This window comes from Coturnix japonica, chromosome W (genome assembly GCF_054131305.1).
Source record: "Coturnix japonica strain WE chromosome W, WE-NBRP24, whole genome shotgun sequence".
Taxonomy (NCBI): Eukaryota; Metazoa; Chordata; class Aves; order Galliformes; family Phasianidae; genus Coturnix; species Coturnix japonica.
In genome coordinates this window covers 14,178,281-14,197,687 of record NC_140701.1, presented here as the reverse complement: position 1 = coordinate 14,197,687, position 19,407 = coordinate 14,178,281, and the positions used below count along the sequence as shown (strand labels likewise).

At 48.5% G+C, this 19,407-nt stretch overlaps 1 protein-coding gene across 1 annotated transcript; it reads right to left on the bottom strand.

The window, feature by feature from the left end:
* Window positions 1-16,616: 16,616 nt before the first annotated feature.
* Window positions 16,617-19,173, bottom strand: LOC146754542 (uncharacterized). Its single transcript, XM_085527880.1, has one exon. It carries the CDS (start codon window positions 17,536-17,538, stop codon window positions 16,618-16,620), a length of 921 nt encoding a protein of 306 aa, XP_085384006.1. The 5' UTR covers window positions 17,539-19,173; the 3' UTR covers window position 16,617.
* Between the last annotated feature and the right edge of the window lie 234 nt (window positions 19,174-19,407).

Genomic DNA, 19,407 nt, shown 5'->3' with positions numbered 1-19,407 from the left:
TATGGGGCCGATATGGGGTTGTGGGGCCTGTATGGGGTCTATGGGGCCTATATGGGGTTCTGGGGCCTGTATGGGGTTGTAGGGTTGACATGGGGTCTATGGGGTTGATATTGGGTTGTGGGGCCTGTATGGGGTCAATGGGGCCTATATGGGGTCTATGGGGCCGATATGGTGTCTATGGGGCCGATATGGGGTTGTGGGGTTTATATGGGGTCTATGGGGCCGGTATGGGGTTGTGGGGCCTGTATGAGGTCAATGGGGCCTATATGAGGTTTTGGCGCTTGTATGGGGTCTATGGGGCCCAAATGGGGTCTATGTGGCCCATATGGGGTTGTAGAGTCTGAATGGGGTATATGGGGCTTATATGTTGTTGTGAGGCCTGTGTAGGGTTGTGGCGCCTGTGTGGGGTTGTGAGGCATGTATGGGGTCTTTGGGGCTTGTATGGGATTGACGGGCTTGTATGGGGTCTATGGGGCCTGTATGGTGGTATGGGACCTGTATGGGGTTGTAGGGCCTGTATGGAGTCTATGGGGCCCATAGGGGGTCCTTGGGTCCTATATGCGGTTGTGGAGCCTGTATGGGGTCTTTGGGGCACATATGGGGTTGTGGGGCCTTTATGGGGCATATGGGGACTGTATAAGGTCTCTGTGGCCTTTATGGAATTCTGGGGCATGTATAGGGTCTATGGGGCCCGTATGGGGTTATGGGGCCTGTATGGGTTATATGGGGCCCATAAGGGGTTGTGGGGCCGATTTGGGTTGTGTGGACTGTATGGGGTCTATGGGGCCCATATGGGGTTGTGGGGCCTGTATGGTGTCTATGGGGCCTATATGTGGTCTATGGAACCTGTATGGGGTTGTAGGGCCTGTATGGGGTCTATGGGGGACATATGGGGTTGTGTGGCCTGTATGTGGTTGTGGGGCCTATATGGGGTTGTAGGGCCTGTATTCTGTCTATGGGGCCCATATGAGGTGCTGGGGACTGTATAGGGTCTATGGGGCCCTTATGGAGTTGTGGGGCCTTTATGGGGTCTATGGGGCCTATATGGGGTTGTGGAGCCTGTATGGTTTCTAAGGGGCCCATATGGGGTTGTACGGCCTGTGTTGGGCTATGGGGCCATTATGGTGTTCGGGGCCCATAAGGGGTTGTAGGGCCTGTATGGGTTCTAAGGGGACCATATGGGGTCTATGACACCTGTATGGGGTCTGTGGGTCCTGTGTGGGGTCAATGACAACTATAAGGGATTTTGGGGCCTACGTGACATTGTGGTTCCTGTACGGAGTCTATGAGGCCTATATGGGGTCGATGGGGCCTATATGTGGTTGTGGAGCCTGTATGGGGTTTTGGGGACTGTATGGGGTTTTGGGGACTGTATGGGGTCTATGGAGCCCCTATGGTGTTGTGGGACCTGTATGGGGTCTATAGGGCCGGTATGGAGTCGATGGGGCCTATATGTGGTTGTGGAGCCTGTATGGGGTTTTGGGGACTGTATGGGGTCTATAGGGCCCATATGGGGTTGTGGGGCCTGAATGGGGTCTATGGGGCCCATATTGGGTCTATGGGTATCGTATGGGTTCTATGGGACCTATATGGCGTCTATGGCGCCTATATGGGGTTGTGGGGCCTGTATGGGCTTGTGGGGCCTGTATGGGATTTTGCGGCCCATATGGTGTCAATGGGACTCATACGGGTTTCTGCGGCCTATATGGGGTTGTGGGGCCTGTATGGGGTCTGTGGGGCCCTTATGGGGTCCATGGGGCTTATATGGAGACTGTGGGGCCCAAATGGGTTTGTAGGGCCTGTATGGGGTTTATGGGGCCCATATGTGGTTGTGTTGTCTGTATGGGGTCTATGGGGCCCATATGTGGTTGTGTTGTCTGTATGGGGTCTATGGGGCCTGTATGGGGTCTATGGGTCCCGTATGGGGTTGTTGGGCCTGTATGACATCTATGGGTCCCATATGGGTTTGTGGGGCCTGTATGGGGTCTTTGGGCATATATGGGGTTGTGGGGTCAGTATGGGGTGTATGGGGCCCATATGTGGTTGTGGGGTCTGTATGGGGTCTATGGGGCCCATATGTGGTTGTGCGGTCAGTATGGGGTTGTGGGTCATGTACAGGATCTATTGGGTCCCTATGGGGTTGCGGGGCCTATAAGTTTTTGTGGGACCTGTATGTTGTCTATGAGGTCTATATGGAGTTTGGGGGCTTGTATGGGGTTGTGGGGTCTGTATAGAGTCTATGGGGACCATAGGTGGTTTTGGAGTCTGTATGGGGTCTATGGGGCCCATATGGGGCCCATATGGGGTTGTGGGGCCTGTATGGCATCTATGAGGCCCATATGGGGTCTATGGGGTTGTGGGGCCTGTATCGGGTCTATGGGCCTGAATGGCGCTGTGGGGCCTGTATGGGGTCTATATGGCCCATATAATGTTTGGGGCATTTATGGGGTCTATGGGGCCCATATGGGTTTGTGGGGCCTGTATGGGGTCTATGGGACCCATATGGTGTTCTGGGGTCTGTATGGGGTCGTGTGGCTTGTGTGGGGTCTGTGGGACCTATGTGGGTTTGTGGGGCCTGCATGGGGTCTATGGAGCCCATATAAGGTTGTAGTGCCTTCATGGGGTCTATGGTGCGGTTATGGGATTATGGGGCCTGTATGGGGTCTATGTTGCCTGTATGGGGGGGCTTGGGGATTGTATAAAGTCTATGGGGCCCATATGGGTTTGTGGGGCCTGTATGGGGTCTATGGGGCCCATATGGTGTTCTGCGGTCTGTATGGGGTTGGGGGGCCTGTGTTGGGATTTGGGGCCGGTATGGGGTTGTGGGGCCTGTATGGCGTCTGAGGGACCTATATGGTTTTGTGGGGCCTGCATGGGGTCTTTGGGCCCATATGGGGTTGTGGGGTCTGTATGGGGTCTATGGGGCCCATATGTGGTTGTGCGGTCAGTATGGGGTTGTGGGTCATGTATGGGATCTATCGGGTCCCTATGGGGTTGAGGGGCCTATAAGCTTTTGCGGGACCTGTATGTTGTCTATGAGGTCTATATGGAGTTTGGGGGCTTGTATGGGTTTGTGGGGTCTGTATGGAGTCTATGGGGACCATAGGTGGTTTTGGAGTCTGTATGGGGTCTATGGGGCCCATATGGGGTTGTGGGGCCTGTATGGCATCTATGAGGCCCATATGGGGTCTATGGGGTTGTGGGGCCTGCATCGGGTCTATGGGCCTGAATGGCGCTGTGGGGCCTGTATGGGGTCTATATGGCCCATATAAGGTTTGGGGCATTTATGGGGTCTATGGGGCCCATATGATGTTCTGGGGTCTGTATGGGGTTTTGGGGCCTGTGTGGGGTCTGTGGGACCTATGTGGGTTTGTGGGGCCTGCATGGGGTCTATGGAGCCCATATAAGGTTGTAGTGCCTTTATGGGTTCTATGGTGCGGTTATGGGGTTATGGAGCCTGTATGGGGTCTATGTTGCCTGTATGGGGGCTTGGGGATTGTATAAGGTCTATGGGGCCCATATGGGGTTGTGGGGCCTGTATGGGGTCTGTGGGACCTATGTGGGTTTGTGGGGCCGGCATGGGGTCTATGGAGCCCATATGGGGTTGTGGGGCCTGTATGGTGTCTGTGGGACCTATGTGGGTTTGTGGGGCCTGCATGGGGTCTATGGAGTGTAGTGCCTTTATGGGGTCTACGGGGCTCATATATGGTCTATGGGGCCTATATAGTGTTGTGGGGACTGTATGGGGTCTATGGTGCCCATATGGGGCTGCGGGGCCTGTATGGGGTCTATAGGGCCCATATGGGGTTTGGGGTATTTATGGGGTATATGAGGCCCATATGGGGTTGTGGGACCTGTATGAGGTCTATGGGGTCCATATGGGGTTGTGGGGCCTTTATTGTGTCTTTGGGGCCCATATGGGGTTGTGGGGCCTGTATGGGGTTGTCGAGCCTGAATGGGGTCTATGGGGCCCATATGGGGTTGTGGGGCCTGTATGGGGTCTATGGGACCCATATGGGGTTATGGGGCCATTATTGGGGTTTGCAGGACCCATATGGTGTTGTGCTGCCTATATGGGGTCTATGGGGCTCATATGGTGTCTATGGGGCTCATATGGGATTTTGGGGTATGTATATGGGGTCTATGGGGCCCATATGGGGTTGTCGGAATTATATGGGGTTGTGGGGCCTGTGTGGAATCTATGGAACCCATATGGGGTTGTGGGGCCTGTATGGGGCCTATGGGGCCCATATGGGGTTGTGGGGCCTGTATGGGGCCTATGGGGCCTGTATGGGGTCTATAGGGTTGATATGGGGTAGTGGGGCCTTGTATTGGTGGTAACTATACAGGTTTTAACAAGAATGGCAACTACAAGGATGGTAGTAGAAGTACAGAAGGTATAAGGAAAAAAGGGGAACTCACCAGTGATGACACTAGGAGCTGAGGCGATCTTCACAAGCAAGCAATCTCCAAGAGATGCTGCCTCAGTGAGGGTCAGCCCTTAAATGAGGTCTCAGAGGAGGTGGAGTCGAACTCCACCCCTCCCGGGAACACAGCTACATAACTTTCACCTGTGCTCCCACAGCTGACCCCACACTTTCCTCAGCTGATTAATCAGTGGTTCACGCTGTGATTACCAATCTCTTATACACTCCACCCCTTCGTAGCATGAACCAATGATTAGGTGAGTTCTCCCTTATTACAGAGACCCAACGTGACGCTGATACAATCTCCCGTCGCACTAAATGTTGATGTATTTCAGATGACGATGATTGGATGGGTATTCACAATCTTCCATGGGCCAGTGCTTGATAGATGTTACCGGAGACAAGCCATCTTAAAGTGCAGGTCCGTCTGCATTTCATCAGTCCAAAGTAATCGTTCTCTGATGGTCCTAGAGGCTTAGAATCAATCTTAAGGGGAATAATACAGATGCTTCAAAGGTACTAGGAGAGGAAGATCCGCCCTCCAGGGCAAGATACAGGCCATATACTTATCTTGAGTCAATACTTCCTCTTGTACTGGATTATGTCCCGGCCTCCGATACCATACCCTCTGTCACGGTTTGAACGAAAAATCCACCTGCGTCCGTGACAGGGGCCGTGGGCCCCGGAGGGGCCCTAGGCCGAAAGGAAAAAGTTAATTAGGAAAAGAAAACAGCGGCAACGATCTCAGGAGGCACACTTATTTACTAAATACTATATCGAAATACAGGATAACACAATATAATACAATATAATTGAAAATTGAGCTAACGAATCAAGCAAAATAGGAGAGAGAATGAGTCCCGTAACCGAGAGGCCTACTGTGAATCTAGGCAAACGGCTGAAGGCTCCCACACACTCCCCTGAACGCCAGAACTCGAAAGACGTCAGTCTGTTCTGCGACCAAGTTAATATAGAGTCCAGGTCCCATGACCTATCGTGTTGTTCTCTGGGAGATGTAGTCTTCTTCTGTAAGTTGCAGATTCAGTAAAATTATTCATGCTTTATATGATGTTATGATGTGGAATACTGATAGCAAAATTACAAAATTATTAAACCATGACATTCCACCCCTTATTCTACATCATTACATTATGTTTATACATACATACACACTCATACGTATAGTTGTGAATAATCAGTAACCTTATTTTCGCAACAATTTATATTTGTTCCATACAAACCTCTAAGTTGAGAACAAAACTCTATACCTTAACCTACTATTTATTAATTTTGAGAAAATGGCAAAACTGCCAGAAAAAAGAAAAACATGTCAGCGGTAGAGGAGAAAAGCAGCGCTAGTAGGGCGTCCCCCACATCAAGGTGCACTCATCCTTTCCCAGCCACCACAGCAGATTTCCTTTTTACTTATACTTCTTTCCATGTGTGCTCTACGCATGCATTGCCAGTGCACGATATAGAGTCCAGATGGAAAACTTGCTTACAGAATGCCTAATTAAGGTATATGGAAAAAAAAAGTGTTTCCTTAACATTAATCCACTCTATCTTAAGTCTGATATCTAATTGAAAATTCGTCAAATATTTTCTGAGACTCTACCTATATATCTACAAGAAAATCATTGGCTGCACTCCCCCAACATCAAATTCCCTTGTGGTACACATTGAACATTCCCATTTTTGTCCATCACCAACCACGTGCACCCAGGTCCCTGGGCAAAGACAGTACCCCGGAGAGGTTTGCCCTTTCCAGATGCTGGAAGGACCCAAACCGTCTTTCCCAACACGCTCTTCATGTGTACTACAGGAACCTTATCTCCCGCCACGGTACGTAGGGAGCTGGATTGGTTAGGACCATTACGATTACTAGATCCTCGAGTGTTGACTAACCAGGTGGCTTCTGCTAAATGGTTCTCCCAGTTTTTATATGTTCCGCCACCCATTGCTTTCAACATAGTTTTCAACAACCCATTGAATCGTTCAATCTCACCAGAAGCTGGTGCATGATAGGGAATATGGTAAATCCACTCAATGCCATGATTTTTGGCCCAAGTGGTTACAAGAGAATTTTTGAAATGGGTCCCATTATCTGATTCAATTCTTTCTGGAGTGCCATGCCGCCACAAGATTTGCTTTTCCAACCCTAATATGGTGTTTCGGGCGGTAGCATGGGGTACTGCGTATGTTTCGAGCCACCCAGTGGTTGCCTCCACCATGGTGAGTACATAACGCTTACCATTGCGAGATCGTGGCAAGGTGATATAATCAACCTGCCATGCCTCTCCATATTTATACTTTTGCCATCGCCCTTCTCCCCAAAAAGGTTTCATCCTCTTGGCTTGTTTAATTATGGCGCATGTTTCACAATCATGAATAACCTGAGCAATAGCGTCCATAGTTAAGTCCACCCCTCGGTCTCTGGCCACTTATATGTTGCATCCCTTCCTTGATGACCTGAAGTCTCATGGGCCCACCGAGCTAGGAATAATTCACCCTTGTTCTGCCAGTCCAAGTCTATTTGAGCCACCTCAATTTTGGCAGCTCGATCAACCTGATGGTTATTTTTATGTTCTTCAGTAGCCTTACTTTTAGGCACATGAGCATCTACATGGCGCACCTTTACAACAATGTTCCTTATTCGGGCAGCAATGTCTTTCCACAGTTCAGCAGCCCAAACAGGTTTACCCTTTCGTTGCCAATTATCATCTTCCCACTGTTGCAACCACCCCCATAAGGCATTTGCCACCATCCATGAATCAGTATAAAGATGAAGCATTGGCCACCTCTCCCGTTCAGCCACATCTAAAGCCAGCTGAACAGCCTTTACCTCTGCGAATTTACTTGATTCTCCTTTACCTTCAGTGGCCTCTGCAACTTGTCGTGTGGGGCTCCATACAGCAGCTTTCCATCTGCGATGTTTCCCTACAATACGACATGATCCGTCTGTGAATAGGGCAAATTTCTTTTCGTTTTCTGGTCGCTCATTGTATGGTGGTGCCTCTTTACCGCGTGATACCTCTTCTGTAGGTGGTATTTCAATTTTTTTACGCTCAGGCCAATCCATGATCACTTCTAGAATTCCAGGACGGCTGAGTTTTCCCATTCGAGCTCGTTGAGTAATTAATGAAATCCACTTACTCCAAGTGGCATCAGTAGCATGATGGGTGGAGGGAACCTGTCCTTTAAACATCCAGTTTATTACTGGCAAGCGAGGTGCTAGAAGAAGCTGAACCTCTGTCCCAACTACTTCAGAAGCAGCCCGAACCCCCTCATACACGGCTAAGATCTCCTTCTCAGTCGGAGTGTAGCGCTCCTCAGACCCTTTATATGCTCGACTCCAAAATCCTAGGGGTCGGCCTCGGGTCTCTCCTGAGGCTCTTTGCCACAAACTCCAGGTGGGACCTTTCTCTCCAGCAGCAGTGTAGAGGATGTTCTTCACATCCTGTCCCGTCCGTACTGGCCCCAAGGCCACGGCACGGGCTATCTCTTGTTTTACCTGCTCAAAAGCCTGCTGCTGCTCAGGACCCCATGAGAAATTATTCTTCTTCCGTGTTACCTGATAGAGGGGGATCACTATGTGGCTGTAGTTTGGGACATGCATTCTCCAAAAGCCCACTACTCCCAGAAAAGATTGGGTCTCTGTTTTATTTGTGGGTGGAGACATAGCAGTGATTTTGTCAATCACATCTGCTGGGATGTGACGACGTCCATCTTGCCATTTTATACCTAAGAACTGGATTTCCTGGGCAGGCCCCTTCACCTTGCTGCGCTTAATGGCAAAACCAGCTTGCAAAAGAATTTGGATTATCTGTTTCCCTTTCTTGGAAACCTCTGCTGCTGTATGGCCCCACATTACAATGTCATCTATATACTGCAAGTGTTCAGGAGCATTACCCTGTTCCAAAACAGCTTGGATCAATCCATGGCAAATTGTTGGGCTGTGCTTCCACCCCTGAGGTAAACGGTTCCAGGTATACCGAATACCTCTCCAGGTAAAAGCAAACTGTGGCCTACATTTTGCAGCCAATGGGATGGAAAAGAAGGCATTAGCAATGTCAATGGTGGCATACCACCTAGCTTCTTTTGAGTCCAGTTCATACTGGAGTTCTAGCATGTCTGGTACAGCAGCACTTAATGGAGGTGTAACTTCATTCAGGCCACGGTAATCTACCGTCAGCCTCCATTCCCCACTGGTTTTACGCACTGGCCATATGGGGCTGTTAAAAGGCGAGTGCGTTTTGCTAATCACTCCCTGATTCTCTAATTGGCGAATTAGCTTGTGAATGGGGAGCAATGAGTCCCTATTGGTGCGGTACTGCCGTCTGTGAACCACTTTGGTGGCAATTGGTACCTCTTGGTCTTTTACCTGGAGTAACCCCACAGCAGAAGGATCATCTGACAGACCAGGTAAAGCTGACAGCTGCTTAACACCGTTTGTGTTAACAGCAGCTATCCCAAAGGCCCATCGATACCCCTTGGGATCCTTAAAATATCCCATCCTAAGGTAATCGATTCCCAGTATACATGGAGCCTCTGGACCAGTCACAATAGGGTGTCTCTGCCAGTTTTTACCAGTGAGGCTTATTTCAGCCTCCAACATAGTCAATTCTTGGGAACCCCCAGTCACTCCATGGATATATATTGGTTGTGTCCCTTGGTGACTTGAGGGCATTAGGGTGCATTGTGCACCAGTGTCCACCAAGGCTTTATATTTCTGTGGTTGAGATGTGCCAGGCCACTTAATCCACACAGTCCAGTATACTCTGTTGTCCCTTTCCCCCCCCTGGCTGGGGGCAGGGCCCCTCTATTGTTTACCTCGTTGACTTGCAGCAACTGGAACTCTCCCCTTCTTGGAAGAGTTCACCATGGTAGTTGTTTCACCTTGTAATTCTTTCACTCGTGCCTGAAGTGCAGAAGTGGATGAATTACACCACTTCTTCATGTCCTCCCCATGACTACAGAGGAAAAGCAATAAGGCAAGACGTGTAGTCTCATCGTTGATTCGAGGTGACCTATCATCGTCATTTGCTTGAATACGAAGACGTCTCTTTTTAATGGTTGAGATTTTCGATGATACAGGTCGAGAGGAACTCATGTTGTTTAGCTTCCTCAATAGGCGATTGTGGAAATCCTGGTTTCCATCATCTTGTACCACCGTGGATTCATCTACATCAGGCACATTAGCCAATTTGTCAATAATATCATTTTGTGTTCCCTCCACTTCGTTTAACCTTTCCACAATTTTGACAATGGCTGAAGTATACAGATTAACTTCTGTGGCGCTTATAAATAATTCAAGTTCCTGAAGTCAGCCAATTAGTTCATTCACAAAGGGTTTCCTGTCCCCTTTGCCATATACTAATGCAAGTGCACTGGCATGCTTTTCTGGAGCTGCTTTTGTAAAGTCACGCCACACTTGTCGTGGAACGCGGACTGCTTCAGGATCATGTAATTGGTCTGGATCATTACGATTGAACTTGCGGCTGTACAGCATTTCCACCAGAGCACTCTCTCTCAAAAATTGGATACCTTTCTCAATATCAGTCCATTTCTTTCTCTCAGGCTCCAAGTCCCGTTTAAAGGGGAATCTATCTCTTACCGCTATCAACATCCGCTTCCAGAGGGTGTAGGACCGATTTTGGCATGTGCCAATACGTGGCATGTGTCCACACGTGCATCTCTGGAAATGCTACCCAGTTGGCGAGCTTCATTGCCATCAAGCCACACACTGCTGGCACCATTGTCCCAGCATCGAAGTAACCAAGTGACCATATTTTCTTTTGGCTGACGTGTGTAATCCTTTCTTAGATCTCGAATTTCACTCACTTTAAAAGATCGATCAATAATGGTCGTAATACTTTGCTCGCCTTTTGCTCTATCAAGAGTCCCAGGTGTTGATGGTGGCAACTGTGTTGATGAGGCTGCCCCATCTATAAGTTTGGACTTGAGAAATTCTCGTAAAGAAAAACTAGCTTTTGGCTCCTCTTCTGACTCTGACCCTGACCCTGACGCTTGTGTTATTTCCTCCAGGTAACCCTCCTTCTTTTTCCTCTCTCCTAACTTTCTCTGCTCCTCTAACTTTCTCTGCTCCTCTAACATCCTCTTATACTGCTCTAACTTCCTCTGCTCCTCCAACTTCATCTGCTCCTCAAACTTCTTCTGCTCCTCTATCATCTTCTTATACCCCTCTAACATCCTCTGCTCCTCCAACTTCTTCTGCTCTCCTGAGTCCCCCTGCTCTCCCGAGTCCCCTGAGTCTCCTGAGTCCTGCTCTACTAACTCCCTCCGCTCTTCTAACTCCTTCTGCATTTTCTCTAACTGAGTTGAAACTTGTTTTGTCTTTCGCTCTCTTACAGGGGCAACCAACATTGTATCTGGTGTCCCCGATGGTTGGTCCAATTGGACTACATGTGCCCCCGTTGGCTGGTCAGATTGAACTACATGTGCCCCCGGTGGCTGGTCAAATTGGACTACTTGTGCCCCTGGTAGTTGGTTAAATGCATTCAACTCACCCTGGAGGGCACATAGCTGGTCTCGGAGAGCGTTCCGCTCAAACTGGACGGCACCAAGCTCAGTCTGGAGGCTGTTGTAGTTGGACTGGAGAGTGTTGTACCCGAGCCGGAGGACGTTATGCTCGGCCTGGAGGGCAGTGTGCTCAGTCTGGAGAGTGTTGAGCTCGGTCCGGAGGGCATTGTGCTCGGTCTGAAGAGCGTTATGCTCGGACTGGAGGGCATTATACTCAGACTGAAGAGTGTTGTGCTCGGTCTGGAGAGTGTCACAATTGGGTTGAAGGGCATCGTGCTTAGGCTGGAGGGTGCCGCGCTCAGACTGGAGGGCGTCATACTTGGAGGAGAGTATTGTACCCGGACCGGAGAGCGTTGTGCTCAGTCTGGAGAGTGTTGTGCTCGGTCCGGAGGGCATTGTGCTCAGTCTGAAGAGCGTTATGCTCGGACCGGAGGGCGTTATGCACAGACTGAAGAGTGTTGTGCTCGGACTGGAGGGTGTCGCAGTTGGGTTGGAAGGCATCGTACTTGGCCTGGAGGGTGCCGCACTCAGACTGGACGGCGTCATACTTGGACTGGAGAGTGTTGTGCTCGGTCTGGAGGGCATTGTGCTCGGTCCGGAGGGCATCGCGCTCAGTCTGGAGAGTGTTGTACTCGGACCGGAGGGCGCTGTGCTCGGACTGGAGAGTGTTGTACTCGGACCGGAGGGCGCTGTGCTCGGACTGGAGAGTGCCGTGCTCGGACCGGAGGGCGCTGTGCTCGGACTGGAGAGTGTCATGCTCGGACCGGAGGGTGCTGTGCTCGGACTGGAGAGTGTCGTGCTCGGACCGGAGGGTGCTGTGCTCGGACTGGAGAGTGTTGAGTTGGGATTGCAGGGAGCTTTTCTCATCCCAAAGTTTTTCTGCGTCAGCTCTAAGATTCTCTTTCTCGTACCAGATTGAGTCTCGTTGGTACAGGAGATCTTTTCTCTCAGCTTCAAAAGCTTTTTCTCTCTCTACCTTGTCAGTCCAAAGTTTTTCTGCCTCAGCTCTAAGACTCTCCTTCTCGGCCCTGAGACTCTCTCTCTCAGCTTCAAAAACTTCCCTCTCAGGAATGGTATTGAATAAGGCCCGATAAGCATTAGCTAGGCCCAAAATCATTTGTGCCTCCTGAGATCTGCCTGAGCCACAACATTCCTGCCTCAAATATGCAATCAAACTCTCAGGATTCTTCAAGTGTTCAGGAGTGAAGCTCCATAACACTGAAGATGTCTGTCCTTTGAGAATCTCTTCAAAGCCTCTCCACACTCCCTGCCACTCAATATTCTCTGGTTCTAGGGAAGACTTCCTCCGGATGTTATAAATCCAGATACTGAGTGAGATTATTACAATAATCAACAGTAAGATCAGGGAGGTTAAGAGTGTGGCCCACTGATCATTCAAAAACTGCATAAAGGATTCATAGAAAGAAAGAGGAGCACGCTTAAAAATCACCATTTCTGTATAATTAGTTGCATTAGTTGCTCCCTCTGGAGCTGTATGCAGATACGAAGTGAGCATTGCTAACCATGCTTTCAATCCATTATAAAATTGTATAGCTCCATAGGAAAAAGTGGCTAGCTTAAACATGACCCAATATGTTCGGAGCGTCTCAAAAAAGGAACCAATGGCACACAGTCCCTGGTAAAGCAAATTTAGTAGAGAAAACATTATTTTTTTTTTCCTTTTTTTCCTTCAATAGAGAGAAAAAAAGTAAAAGAAAACAAAGCTCAACAATGTTTATAAAATATACCGGAGTATTGGCAGTCCGCCTGGACTTTTCAAGGTCAAGCTCGCAGGTGCAGAATCGCAAACCTAAGATAGCTCCTTAACAGGGAAAAAACTTGTAGCTCTGTTAAAAGCTAAAAGAGCAACAGAAGAAAACACAGAAAAACAGCAACTCAATTTGCCCGCATTCTCCACCAAAATCTGTCACGGTTTGAACGAAAAATCCACCTGCGTCCGTGACAGGGGCCGTGGGCCCCGGAGGGGCCCTAGGCCGAAAGGAAAAAGTTAATTAGGAATAGAAAACAGAGGCAACGATCTAAGGAGGCACACTTATTTACTAAATACTATATCGAAATACAGGATGACACAATATAATACAATATAATTGAAAATTGAGCTAACGAATCAAGCAAAATAGGAGAGAGAATGAGTCCCGTAACCGAGAGGCCTACTGTGAATCTAGGCAAACGGCTGAAGGCTCCCACACACTCCCCTGAACGCCAGAACTCGAAAGACGTCAGTCTGTTCTGCGACCAAGTTAATATAGAGTCCAGGTCCTGTGACCTATCGTGTTGTTCTCTGGGAGATGTAGTCTTCTTCTGTAAGTTGCAGATTCAGTAAAATTATTCATGCTTTATATGATGTTATGATGTGGAATACTGATAGCAAAATTACAAAATTATTAAACCATGACACCCTCTGGCCAGATATCTGTGGCTGTATAACTATATCTGGCACCAGAGGAGGAGTCTTGATCTGCCATAGGGACATAATAGGTGTTCCTTTAGCAATAAAGACCAGAGTATTGACCACGATGTCAGTAGGCCATGTACCTATCACTGAGGGGGTGACTGAACCTCCCACCTCCAATAATCTCCCCCAAGGTGCAAGTAGGCCACACCACTTGGGTCCTACCTGCACCTTCCAGGGCCAATTTATCTTATGGATTCCCGGTTTTAAATTCTCAGGGGCAGGGAGCAGAAGATTATTTTTATTACCAATCTGTGGTTTTACCTCACTATCGGTACCTGTAATTTGGATCCTAAGAGGGGAGGCCCATATAGTTTGTAACATTTTCAGGGCACTGGGTCTGCCATCCCGAGGTCTTTCATTCAGGTCCCACAGGGTTTCATATAATCTTTTTGTCCACCCCTGCAGGGACTGAGAGTCTGTCTTCAGGGCAGCCTTAAGGATACCATTATAGCATTCAATAAGGCCTGCCCCTGTTGGGTTATATGGCAGGTGGAATCGCCATTCGATGTTGTTTTCTTCTGCCCAGCTCTGTATCATCGCTCCAGTAAAGTGAGCCCCTTGGTCACTCTCGATAACTTGAGGTGTCCCGTATGCAAACATCAGTTTAGTAAGCGCCTTAATTGTGTACGCTTGATTTGCCTTTGGTACAGGATAGGCTTGCAGCAGTCCACTTAACGTGTCAACGCAGGTCAGGGCATATCTCGCCCCCTCAGACCGAGGGAGGGGCCCAATGTAGTCAACCTGCCATCTCTGAAGAGGACTATATCCTCTAGGAATGTGGGATGTTGTTTCAGGCAACGGTCTCGGTCTCATCTTTGAGCAAGCGTCGCAATCCTGACATGCTTGGACGATATCAGATAGTTGTACAGGCAGCCCCCATGCTTTAGCGGCTGCCCACATTATCTTCTGTCCAGCATGCCGTAGCTTCTGATGTAACCAACGGGCAACATTTTCGGATTGTGAATTCTCAATCCATCGGATTTGGGCCAGTGTGTCAGCTTCATCGTTTCCTGGTGACTGCAGGGGTTGATGACCAGAGACATGGTAGACACATACCGTCCTATGTTTGACCATATTCCAAATGTCTACCCACATGTCTTTACCCCAAATCGGTCGGGCGTGGATAGTCCATTCCTGGGTAGCCCACTGCGTAATCCACAGAGTGAGCCCCCGGTACACAGCCCAACTATCTGTACAGATGTTCAGGACGCCGTCACCAGGTTCTTTAGTTATGACCATCCACACGGCTCGCAATTCTGCCCATTGGCTGCTCTGACCATCCCCCTCATCAAACCAGATGGTCTCAGTAGAGGGATGGTATGCTATTGCTCGCCACTTGCTCGGGTTGCCTCTGCTGAACCCATCCGTATACCAGGCATCTTCAGGAATAGGATATCTTCCTTCCTGAACGGGACTCTTCTCTGGTGGAGCAACCATCAGTTCTTTTGATGTATCACTGTGATACGTCACTGGGCCTAGGATCTTCTGTAATTCTTCTTTAAGTGGAGATGAAGACAGACTGCTTCTCTGGCTTAGATAGGCGACCCATCGTGCCACTGTTTGTGCTTGGGCCACCCCTGTCTTAGGAAGGTGAGTCAAATCTCTCACCCACCTCTGGATTGGTAATGAAGTTTTAACTATGACCTCTGCTGTTTGTGTTATCAGCTCTACTGCTTGTAACGCCGAATAGGCAGCCAATAACTGTTTCTCAGTCATGCTATATCTTTCTTCTGCTCCATGCCAAACCTGAGACCAGAATCCAATGGAGGTTTGAACAGAACTCTGGCGTTGCCACAGGCCCCAGCCAAAACCATCCTGGGTAACATGAACATCTAGTTCAGCTGGGAGGGTCGGATCAAATATACCCAATGCCTGAGCTTGTTTAACTGCCAATTTTGCCTGTTGGAAAGCATCCTGTTCTACCTTTCCCCAATTCCGTGATTGACGCTTCTTCGTAAGCTTATACAATGGCCTCAATAGCTGAGCTAAATGAGGTATAAAGGAGCGCCAATACCCCAATATAACCAAGAATTCTTGCAACTGTTTTGATGTTGTAGGGACTGGAAACGCTTGGACTTTATCTACTACCGCACTGGGTAGTACTTTGGTTTTCCTGGACCAAATTACTCCCAGGAATTTTACAGATAACCCCGGACCTTGCACCTTCTGTGGGTTTATAGCCCACCCTCTTTTCTGCAGATAAGCTGTCAACAAATCTGCTGCTTGTCTCACCGCCTCTAATGAATCAGATGTTAACAGGAGGTCATCAATATAATGATATAAATTGACATTATTTGGCTTTTCCCACTTAGCCAGATCACGCGCCACTAAATTATGACAAAAAGTGGGTGAATGCACGTACCCTTGGGGTAGGACCTGGAAAGTCCATTGCCTCCCTTCCCATGTAAATGCAAACTGATTCTTCACTGATTGGAATACTGAAGAATGCATTCGCTAAATCTAAGACACAGTGATATATTTTGATTTCCCTGCTTAGTGTGTCCATTAGGGAGGCAATATTGAGTACGGCCGCATGAACGGGTGGCGTGACCTTATTCAATTCCCTGTAGTCTACTGTCATCCTCCATGTTCCATCTGGCTTTTGTACTGGCCATATTGGGGAGCTGTATGGGCGATGTGCAGGCCTTATAATACCCACTTTTTCTAATTCCTGCACCGTTTTTGTTATTTCATCCTGCCCACCCGGGAGTCTGTACTGTTTTACATTAGTAATCCGGCGCGGCTTTGGCAGACAAATAGACTCATGTTTTGCATGGCCTCTCAGTATTGTCTGAATTGCCCGGATACTAATGCATCTCTGCCGCAGCCGGAACTCTCCCACTGTTGTATGGAGAGCCAGACCCCACAAGATATCAATTCCTAATATATACTCCGGAATTGGAGCAATGGATACCTTGTACTCTTGTGGTGGGAGGCGCCCGATCCCCAATTTTACCCAGGTTTGGGTGACTGGAATGGTCTGTCTCCCAAAACCTCCAATCATCACTCCATTATCTTTGAATTTGCTTGGGTCCCCATATATTATAGATGTCTCTGCCCCAGTATCAACTAGGGCCATAACCTACTGTACATTCTTTCGGGACCAGTATATCGTCAATTCTACATAGGGCCTCCGGTCCCGTCTAGAGGCCCTAGGGGGACTGACGTCCCTCGTCACGCCATGAACTGAGCCAGGTTCAAGTCTTTTACCTCTGATACCTCTGGTATCGTGACCCGAGGCACCTGAGGCGGCTTCTTTTTCCTATTCAGAACTACAAAGTCTTCTAAATTCCATGTTGTTGTTGGTCTCCACTCTATAAGTCTTATCCCTGGTCTTTTGGGGTTATTCTGAAATTTTTGTTCATTCTTCAGCTGCTTCCACAACTGAAGGAGAACGTGATTGGGCTGACCATCAATTTTTGAAAATTGAACGCCTGCCCGGAGCAGATAATTGAACATTTGTTTCCGGGATACTCTAACAGGTCCTGCCCGAGGGGTTCGCGGGGCCGATCTTCTGGCTCGCACTATTGGAAAAGCCTCGGCATCCTCAATCACCCTGATATTGCGCTTAGTTCGTAAGCGCTCAGTTTCCCCAAGGTCCGCCACCAATTGGGCAGCTTGTTGGACTGCTGCTTCTGCAGCTACAAATGGGTTGAGTATGGAAACCAGTGTTCCATACATATGCGAGGGAGCTTGTTGTAAAATTAGGTCCCTCATTCCTGCGGAGAATCTTACCATATCAGGGCTATCAAATGTATCTTCGTAGATAGCCTCTCGCATGCCTAATTCTCGTATATAATTTTGAAGGTCTTCCATAGAAGACCACATCCCTGAGTTTACTGGCATGTCAGTTTTATTTGGCCACACCATACGGCAAGCAGCCATTAGCCAGTCTACAATTGAATGATTTTCTTCAGGGAATTGAGTCCCAGCATACAGTCTCTGCCTAAGGGCAGGATGTATTGTTATTGTGGCCAACTTGGATACTTCGGGGCCACTAACCAGTACACTTTCTGGCCCCGAATCCCATAACCGTAATAACCAAGCTGGAACACTTTCCCTTGGCCTTTGCCTAAATCGTTGCACTAGGTCCATGAGTTCGGTGGGCGTGTATGGACAGGCTGTTACATGTAAATAAGATTCAGCTCGAACTCTCGAGTTGTAACGCGATAGGTCTTCCCCGCTCGGTAATGTATATGTATGAGACTGAAATACAAGCCCTATATAAGGGGCTCACGCGGTTGAATAAACGCCATTTTACAGCTCACCATATTGGTGTAATCAGCGTGTAACTTGGTCAGGGGGCCGTCAGAAGCACATTCTCAATGAGGGACATAGTTCTTAAGGTTACCTTGCACAAGGCAACAATTGGCGCCCCGTGTGAGGACGTTCTGAGAGTGAGTTTGCGACGGCTAACCGCGAGACGGACACGAATCCTATGGTTAGATCCCGTGGAAGCGCCTAGGGGGCGAAATTGAATGCAGCTGCTGTTTATCCTGCGGTGAGACCGTGGAAGACCATGGGACTTTGGGCCCGGGTATATACAAAGGGTGCGAGGACGTACGGTGTCGAGCACCAGAAAAAACATGGAATCAATCCATCATTAAGGTAGTATTGAACAGTGAAGCAGGAAACAGATGCTCTGCTGAAATTCATAATAAAGGGGGGCTAAAAGGGGGATAGTGAAAGGTAGTTTACAGAAAATGATTTAGTTAGTTAGAATAACAAGGAATGGAGACAGTGGGTCTGGGAGAGCAGGAAGGATGCAGATAAGGAGTGAGATCTCCCTGAGACACCCTGGCGAGGAGGGGATTAGATGTTTTAAATATCAAAAGAGGAGTTGCATCTCCCTGATAAGATGGGCGATAACAAGAGGGGGTCTGCATGATAAAGAATTATTGAATATGTATCAGGATTACGGGAAATCATTGACTATGTATGAGGTGTACCTATATCTGTATCACGGTTTTACAAGTCGGTGTGCAAGTTTAGAGGAGCTATCCCCCTTGCACCCGGCGCTGCGCAACGCTGGAATAAACATACCTGCTTTATAACCCATCTCTGGATTATAGAGTTTGATTCCGCAAGTCAGTATTACGAGTTTGTAAAACTCATTGCGGTAGGAATGCTCCTAAGAAGGAGATTGCTGCCGTTATTTCTTGTTTGCAGAAAGCTCAGCCTTCACCCTCCCCTAGTAATCTACTTGATTCGGAGCGGTGGGAATCTTTCACCGCTGCCCTGCTCCAAAGAGCAATGCACGAGTATAAAGCGGAGGAATTAAAAACCTGGGGTTTGGTCCTGGGTGCACTCGAAGCGGCTAAGGAGGAGAGTAAATCGTTTGCTCCAGGTAATGCTTTGCTGGGGCCGGGGAACCGAGGGTTGGAGTCAGGGAGCGCGCTTATTTGCAGACCCCCGGAGGGAGAACAATGGCTTAAGATGGAGACAGCCACCCTGACTGCCCCCCCAACTCCACATGTGCAGCAGTTAAGAGATAAGTGGGGTGTCATGGTTTAATAATTTTGTAATTTTGCTATCAGTATTCCACATCATAACATCATATAAAGCATGAATAATTTTACTGAATCTGCTACTTACAGAAGAAGACTACATCTCCCAGGGAACAACACGATAGGTCACGGGACCTGGACTCTATATTAACTCGGTTGCAGACTAGACTGATCTCTCTCTTTCGAGTTCTGGCGTTCAGGGGAGTGTGTGGGAGCCTTCAGCGTCTCGCCTAAATTTCACAGTAGGCCTCTCGGTTACGAGACTCATTCTCTCTCCTATTTTGTCTGATTCGTTAGCTCAATTTTCAATTATATTATATTATATTTTATTATCCTGTATTTCGATATAGTATTTAGTAAATAAGTGTGCCTCCTTAGATCGTTGACGCTGTTTTCTTTTCCTAATTAACTTTTTCCTTTTGGCCTAGGGCCCCCGCGGGGCCCACGGCCCCTGTCA